Source organism: Chironomus tepperi, unplaced genomic scaffold (assembly GCF_022539635.2).
Source record: "Chironomus tepperi strain 1889 unplaced genomic scaffold, CSIRO-AGI_Ctep_v1 contig_100, whole genome shotgun sequence".
NCBI classification, from domain to species: domain Eukaryota; kingdom Metazoa; phylum Arthropoda; class Insecta; order Diptera; family Chironomidae; genus Chironomus; species Chironomus tepperi.
In genome coordinates this window covers 39846-49071 of record NW_027226222.1, presented here as the reverse complement: position 1 = coordinate 49071, position 9226 = coordinate 39846, and the positions used below count along the sequence as shown (strand labels likewise).

The 9226-nt window shown below is 30.1% G+C and overlaps 1 protein-coding gene across 1 annotated transcript; it reads right to left on the bottom strand.

Moving 5' to 3' along the window:
- Nucleotides 1-400: 400 nt before the first annotated feature.
- Nucleotides 401-6137, bottom strand: LOC139087194 (protein mab-21). Its single transcript, XM_070635936.1, has 2 exons — nucleotides 4815-6137; nucleotides 401-4715 (listed from the first exon to the last, which is right to left on the bottom strand). Exons 1-2 carry the CDS (start codon nucleotides 5566-5568, stop codon nucleotides 4366-4368), a joined length of 1104 nt encoding a protein of 367 aa, XP_070492037.1. The 5' UTR covers nucleotides 5569-6137; the 3' UTR covers nucleotides 401-4365.
- Nucleotides 6138-9226: the final 3089 nt, after the last annotated feature.

The window sequence follows — 9226 nt, the reverse complement described above, 5'->3', positions numbered from 1 at the left end:
TGTCTGCTAATTTGTGAATTTAATATTTTAATGAAATGTGACAAAAGCAATTAAGGATTGTCAATAACTACATTTCTTCCCTGTTACTAAAAAAAATGCAGATCCATGCCTTTATTCAATTTGCACATTTTGCAATATTGTTGATATAAAGAAGAATTATTACAAATAAACAACCCAAAAGTGTGCATTAAATATTTCTTCTCTGTATTCAAATCAATTACAATAAAATTTAACGGTTATGACCACTCGTCTGGCTAAAAAGATATTAATGTGCTTCTTATATCACACTCTTATCTTGCTTATTACTTTTTGTTTGTTTAAAAGTAAAATGAACAATTTTTCTTACTGAAAAAACACTGAGAGAAATTAAAAATAAAATTCAATTCACATTTCCCTATTGGACAACATAAGTAGACCTATGGTCGACTAACGACATATTTTATGGAATGTTCCTTAGTCAACCGTTGATATCGTTAATATTACTCAAGTTTATTAATAATTTTTCTCTCGGTGCTCACTAAACCTTTGTCTATGAAACACTTTTAGAGGTGAGAAAATGAATCAAAATAAAGATAAAAACAGAGCAATTATTCATAAGAGCTTATTCAAGTTTTTATCTTATTCGAGAGCCTCAAGAGTCATAGACATTTAAGTATCATGGCTAAAAGGAATGAAAAACTAAAATAAAAAAAAAAAACATACATAAGAGTTGGGGTGTTGAACATTCTTTGTAACACAATTCTTTCCAGCTAATTATTTTGTTAATTTTTTTTCTCTCTTCCACTTCTCTTGTCTCACTTATTTTCATAAAATGAAGAAGATTAAAATCACGGACATTAAATAGTCGATAATAAGAAAGAGAAAATGTGCATCAAATAACAAGATTGTAAAACAAAGACACTATAAAGTTGTTTAAACATGACATTAACCAGCTCATAGAAAGAGAGGAGCGAAACAAGTCAATTACGTTTCAATAATCACAGATAAAGAAACAAGAGCATAAGCTCGTGAAAAAAAGGAACAAAGTAACGAAAGGAAAGGGATAAAACACAGTATTTTCTTCAATAATGCACCGCCACTATAGAAAAAAGCACCGCACAAAAATGCAACAAAACAATTAATTGGTAATTTTGCCATATCGAACTGAACATCGATACACATTGCCAGCGCCAGAAACATGAAAAACGTGATGGTAAAATCTTGATTTTTCATTCTTATGTACTCTATATTGTAAGTAATGTTGATGCGCGTTGAGCATATTGAGTAAAAAAAATATGTCGAAATTTTCAGAAAAGAATTTAAGTCGGTAGTGGAAACGACTATACTTCTTCTTATTTTGTTTACGTCCTTGACATGTTTTTTTGGCAGTTTCGTTTCCTAACCTAATTTTTTTTTTATTTTTTGCTTAACACTTTATCGCTTCATTCTCATTGTGTGTATGGATATAATTCTATTTCTATATAAATATGCGCTCTTCTGTACGTCTTGTATATATCATGTTTCAATTTCACACAAAATATCAAGAATATTTTTAACACTTAATTGGCTCTAACAGAGAGCCTCACTCTTGATAGACATTAAATTCTGCTGTTTGATATTTTCTAACTCAAATAAATGGGTATGGCATTTGAGAGTTTCAGCCAGAGCTGTTCAAACTTTTTTATCCCACGGCACAATTTAGTAGTTAAACCGCACACGTAATGGAATTTGGCTAAAATTTTGGTGGAACACTCGTGTGCCGCAGCACATAGTTTGAACAGCACTGGTTTAAACATTTAGAATTTAATTTTCTCATGCATGTCTAATCTGAAAATTATTTGTAAACAATTTTGCGGTTTTTTCGATAAGTATTTGTGCATAGAATATCTATTGTGTAAATATTTGCTATAAAACAAACAATTTTAATCGAATAAATAGACATTAAAGTGGGATTTTTTGCGCATGAACGGCAGCTATCGAGTTTTATTGAATAAAACATGGAAGAAAATTTATGAGTCAGTGTGTGCATTGAAGACGTGTCCTATCAGCTTTTTACAGTTCAGGATACATTTTCTGAATCTACAGATTTGGGAACGGGATTTTTTTAATTAGTACGTTTCGAATTCAGTGACATAGATAGATGCTTAGTAAAATATTCAAATTTACAACAACATTCTTCTATTTAAGGTTCCAAAAATTATCCCATGAAAATATTCTCAAGCTAAAAAATACAGGTTCCATGGAAAAAATTTCGAATCAATTTAAAAAGGCAATTAATCAACATTGTGCCTTATCATTTTAGCAATTTGCATATAAAACATTTTCTGTGTATTAAAAAAAAGTTATCAAACCAGAAGTTCTTTCAAAAGCGACTCTAAAAGAGAATTATTTTAATGCACGTCCAACTTTCAATGCCTTTTTTCGTAAGCTGAAAAATGGCTATCTTTTAATGCATTTTAAATGCATAAATTTTGCAATAAAAATTGTCATCTCGCGATCACATTCAATAAATTTTGACTTTTATCTACAAGCACATATATTTCTTTTAACTTTAAAGTATCTCATGTCTCTGTTTTCTCCCTGTCTCTCACATGAGAAATATTGCATTCTTATTTTGGACTTGCGAGAAGAGATACATATGAAAAAAATTTGTGTTTGTTTGTTTTTTTACGTGACTAATTCATAAAGATATGGAAACCAACTCACTAAATTTTGGTCATCAATGACACACAATTACTATTTTGGTATTACTGAATTTTGTTCTTAAAAATGACAAAAAATTATTCCACGTAAATTTTACGAATTAATTTAAAAAACGATCCTTAACATTTAACTTTCCCTTTGGACAACTCAGGATCAAAAAAAAAATCAATTACTAAAAACAGCATACCCGAGTTACACAATGCGACAAACCTATAGCTAGGCTATGTAGTACGGCTGCATTTTTCTCTTGCTTTGTTGATAAGGGAATTTTAAATTTCAACTTGAAAATGGGCATAAGTAACCTCTGACGGGACTGTCAGGTCACCTTCACATCTTAAGCCCTAACAACGCAAACACGACGGCACAAAAAAGCCCAAGCGACTGTGTTGTGATGTTTGGAATTTGTTCAGAAAATTTCAAAAATCTCCAAGTTATCATCCCTTTTCTCCATCTATTCGGTCACATCTAAACCTCTTCAGAAGATATCTTTTTACGCTTGCATTCATTGCAGAAATATTGAATGTTAAAAGACAGCAGAAAGAATGTCGAATGAGTTGATCGCGATCGCAAGTAGAGGTAAAATATATTAAATTTATTTAAGAAGAATAATGTTTAGTTGGCGGATGTTATTTGATCCTTTTGTGCTGAATAATATTTTTTTTATAAGATGAACAAACCATTTGTTCATTGTCTTTATACCTTTGGCTTTTTTCATTGAAAATTCCTTTTTCTCCTCGTCTTTTCTTTCCAAAAAAAAAAAAAGGCAAGAAATATTCAAGCGAATAGAACAATTGAGAATGAAATGTCGAAAATAAGCGAAACATAATTTATAGTTTGGAAATTTTTTAAAAATGAGATGAAAAAATTTACCGTTTTTGGGGACTCTCATAAATTCTTTTTTCATTCTTTCATGCATACGTACGTATTCAATTTTAAATGAAAAATATTTTGTTGAAACAATTGAAAAGGAGAAAAGTAAAAACCGACGGTGAATTTTTTATGTACAAAATTCACGTTCCTCACAAAAAAAAAATATATCGCAACGTAAGGGAAAGAAGAAGAACAAAGTTCTGAACTGTTTGTTTGTTAAAGCAGAGAAAAGTTGTTGATAGAAAAATTAACTTTAATTATAGGTGGTTTCTATCAGCATATAAAACAACAAAAAATTGAGAAGCAGAATGAAGTGAGTGAAGAGAGAAATAAGAAGAGATTGAAGAAGTTTTCGTGTTTAATTAAATATTTACGTTTAGCTGTTTCTTCATTTATTTGGAAAGAATCCTGCGAGTATTTCTTGTGCATTTTCTGACTGCAAATTTCAAGAAAACGCAATGCAGGGCTTTTGGCACATGACTCGATACAATTCTTTAGCACAATTTATTTTGAATTTAAAGCATGGATTAGCATTTTTTAGTACATATAGCTTTATAATCACTTACACTTTGATTTTGTCATAAATTATTAAATATTAAAATCACTAAAAAATAATTTTATGTTAATCCGAAAAATTATTTCCATTTTCACTATATTACATCCAATTTTTGAGGGCTTGAATTTGATTTCACACTCATTTTCATCACTTAATGAATTTTTAATCCCTTTTATCTATTTAATATATATATCCCATGATGTCTCACTTAACAAATTTTTACTATTCACAAAACATCTTTTCGTTTTTTTTTCTCTTTATAATTCCTCAAGACATCTTGAGCTAGTTAGCATGATTCTTGTTAATCTCCATACTTGCTTGGAGGCATTCTCGAGAGCACCGGGTGATTTTCCTTTGAATAAATCCATATTGGGAAGGAAGTAATGTGGACAGCGACGACATTGTAAACATGAAATAAGCTGTAGAAATATTCCATTAATTCGATCACCAATTGAACTTTCATCCCATTCCATTTCACGTGGATGCTTTTCGCATTCATATAATAAGAGAGTCTTCATTACATATGTTGTGACGGGATTTCCAGGTAAGTCAAGATGTCTATCCCTGAGTGTCTTTAATATACTTAAGCATCGCTTGCGAAATCCACCTGAGAATGTACATAAGTAAAAATTAGTTACAATGTAATATTAAAAATTGTGAGGCATGTCACAGTCTGATTGGCACCAATTGGCGAACTCAGCCTTACCTTGTAGCAATCGATTTTCTGCTTCAGTGAATGACAAGACCCAAGCATCTCCTTCCATAGCACTATTTTTGCCTTGTAGTGCTACACATTCTTTTGACAGCATATCAAATCCTTCAGTCTTTACTTCTGCAACAATATTCGGATGAGGCCATGGAATTTGTGGCAATGGCCAATGTGCAGCTGATCTTGGCCATAAACCGGCACATTTAAATGCTGGTGTAATTTGTACAATCAGTCTTTCTCTTATTCTTAATTTTACTTCTGTTGTATCTGCAATCATTTTAACACAATCACGATATGCACATTTATCAACAGCCTGAGCAACGAGTGTCTGAAAACGTGATCGAATTTTTCTAGCTGAGAGATAACCGGATGCTGTGATAAATTCTACCCACAATGACATTGATCGCTTTCGTCCATCACTGAGTTTAAGGACTGCACATCCAGGCAGAGTGCCATCGTCGACAAAATTTAAAACTCCCATTTGATTAAGATAAATGATAATTTCAAATTCCGTCGGTGAAACTACTTCCAATCCTTCGTATCGACCATTATAATCATTTAATGATGATATGAAACGAGGTTCTTGTACTTCCACTTCTTTTAAAACATCTTGCACAACACGACACACTTCAATTATGGTCTTGTGTATTTGCAACTTACGCGTCTGAACACGGTCTGTGCAGTATTTATTCATTTGATAAATCATTTTCGATTGTGTCGCGTGCATTTCTGGTGGAACTAACATTTTCATTATTTTAAAAAATTAGGTCGGAAATTTTTGCTAAAAATTTTTTTGGTAAATTTTTTGCACTTTTTTTTATTCCTTGTTTTTTTGCTTGAGCTAATAATTCTTGGTAACTTGAACTTCCTCTGTGATTTAAAAATCAATAAATTTCACTAAATTGATATTTTTTATTCCTTTCTGTCAAATTAAAACTCAAATTGTATTTTTATTCAAGAAAACACACTTGAATCTTTTGTCAGACTTTAAGCTTATTTATTTCATTGGCACGAATTTTTCATTCACTTTTTCCTTCGCGAAAATCTTTTTTTCCTTGTTTATTTGTTTTAAAAATCGATAAATTTTAATTCTTTCTTTTCTTCTTTTTTATTTCCTTATCACAAATAAATGCTGAAGACTAATGGTGACATGCAATACTAAACTTTATTTTCTTTCCATATTTTTTCCCGACTTTTTCCATAAAAAATGAATTTTTTTGTATCAAATCGCACGCGAGCCGAAAAGGAAAACTTTTCAAAATTTATTCAAAAAAAGCAGTATATAAATGACGGAGATTTAATGTACGACGATGCAATTCGATTGAAATATCAGAAAGAACTGAAAATATTCTTAACTCACAAGTGGATACATTTAGATCGTGTATGCATACGCATTTTATTTTTGTTGATATATTTTATTACCCAATATAATCAAATGCTTATACATGTATTAGTTAAGCATTGTAAATGTATTGAAACTGGTTTCAATTCGTGCACATTATATGGTTCATGAAAACTTTTCCCTCATGGATCACTTCAATGTGTTTGTATAATGCGGCATGTTACTACTTGATGTGTATTTACACTTACCGTACTAATAATCTCCGCCCATATTCTTTTGTGTATTATTCATTCAGTCAAAAATAAATATAATAAGAAGTAGCTATTGTTCCTTTTTTATTTCCGATACTTTACACTCAAGTATTATTTACACACATTTAATGGATCCTTAAATTGTTGATCCGGATCATTCATTCAGGTAGGCCATATGGATATTATTATTTTTCTTCTTTCTGTTGTTTGCATGGATGGAGGGCCTTTTTATTATTGGAATTGCAACAACAATAAGAAGAAAGGAGATAAGTATGAGAATGAAGTCCATTATTGTTACTTAATGTAGTTCTTTTGCGGTACATTGAATGAGAACAATTTCTCTTGATTTTCATTAAATTTTAAGTGTGTTTATTATAGCGTAATATGTAATCCTTTTCATGTCATGATTATCGTGCTCGAATTTTTTTATTCAAGATACATAATTTGGGAGATTCAAGAATGCGGTGAGTAACCTGTGTGTCGAGGATCAATAGTGCTACGCCAAAAATGCAATGAACTATATAGGTTCACTACCAAAGTTTGACGTAGCACAAAAAAGGTTGTCCAACACTGGCATACAAGATTAAGATTGAAAATGTTATCAAGAATATTTAAAGAATTTAACAACAATTTTTATGACTCATCTTTAATATTTTTTATATCCAATTTTATCACCACACAAATAGTAGCAAACATTATCGATACTTGATAAACAAAACACATGTCTCATAAAGTAATGGATAATGTTCAATTTGATCGTAAAACGCATGCTTTATGTGCTGCTGAGGAGTTTTCTTCTTATTCATTGATAATATGAAATTTATTTTCAGTTCTCTTCTCATCGTGTATACCTTTTGAGTATCGTTTTACGACTTTTTGATGATTATCCAGCAGTAAAATTTTTGTCTAGCTCTTTTTGTGAACAAAAAAAAAGAGAAATAAAAGCAAAAATTTTTTGTCACACGAGAATATCATTAAAATTTTTATTTTATCTTTAATAGCCTGAAAATAGACATGTCATCATATTTCTGTATTAATTTGATAGTAATATAATTTGCAAATTTTCGTTTGTGATATTCGATTAATTTTCTGTTTAAATTACAGCAATTAAGATAAAATTGCAAATGAAATATGCATGTATTAAATTTTAAGAGCTTCGAAAATTAAGAAATTTAAGCTACTAATGATAAGAATTTGCATAAATGTATGAAATGTTTCAATAACCGAAATCTTCTTTAGTTTATGAATTATTAAAAAGAGATTAAATTTAAATTACGTGTGTGTATCAAGTTCCTTAACACTAAATAATTCAAAAAATTTACATAGGCTTTAAAAGTATTTCGGTAAAAGTAACATACCGAAGTCTAGTGTTGCATTTGTTATTCAATAATCTGAGGGAATCGATTTATTAAAATGTATATGGACGGTCAGCGAAGGAACTAAGAAGTAAACTGAAAAGTCGGTTAATAGATCCAAAATCTAGTACCAGACCGACGTGTTTTTTGCAAAAATGGGTCAAAATCAGTAGTTACGGTCGCAAAAGATCAATTTCCCGTCTCATCGTTAATACGGTAACGTAGCTGTGCCCTAGTGAACACGGTGTGATGTTCAGGATAATTCTCTGTCCTGATCACAACAAAAATCACAGACAGAATCTTAATATAAATAAACTGGCTATCTTGAATGATGAGCATATTGTTTTGCTATTAAACAAAATGATCAATTCAGACTCAAATTTCATCATTAATTCATAGCTAACATCAAAAGATATTTGTAAAAGAAGAAATCAATTCAAAATGATGATGCTTTTCTTTATCTAAATTGCTGCTTGTTCAAAGAACGGTTTTATGATGTGTTTTTAACTTTTTATCTCATCTCGTATAGTCCCGATTTCGAGAATCGTAAAATTATTCATCATCTGATCTTAAAAAATGTAAGAGAAAATTATAAGGAAAGGAGAATTTTGTGAGCTCATAAAGTTAAAGATATGAGAAATTTTATGTCATAAAGAAGAAGAATTGAAACTTTCATTGTAAAATGAGACACAATTAAGACATAAAAGTAATATTTCTCGCTCATATATTTTGAGACAATTTAACGCACGTTTAAATATATTTTTTTTAAAGTGTATATGAATTGCCATTGGGTGGCTTTTACAGAGGAATAATTTTAAGATGACAAATTTTCCTCTTTCTTCACATATTTATGTCCGTTAACAAAACTGTCATCTGTGGTCATTAATTCTCTCTCTAAAAATTGAGAAAAATTCTCTTGTTAAAATAACAAGACACATTGTATGTCGTCATTATCAGTAGTTGAAAGACCAGTTAACATGAATGGAAACAAAATAACGAAAATTGAATAAATCAAATCAATAAGTTTGTTTCTAATTTATTTGTTTTAAAAATCAATAAATATTACAATATTTTGTTTGGTTCCCCCAAAAGAACGACCCAAGAAGAACATTTTTATTTAAATTATGTTACCAATTCTTATTCATTTGGACGTTTTTCTTCTTTCTCTTTCAATTTCTTTTCACATGTTTTATAAAGTCTTCGACAAACATTTTTTTTTGTTATTTCTCTTACAAAAAGACATTTGTGGCATACAAGAAGGGAATAAATAAAAAATTAACAAGCCAATTTTAAGATGTGTTTTAATAATAAAATATTCATAAGGCTAAAAAGAAGACAACGAACCAACAAGGTAGAAAATTCGACAGAAAGAAGTTGATCATGCCTTCATTATAAAAATATTCAATTAAACCATGAAACGAGCAGCCAACAGAAGGCAATAAACAGAGGAAAGATAGTGGA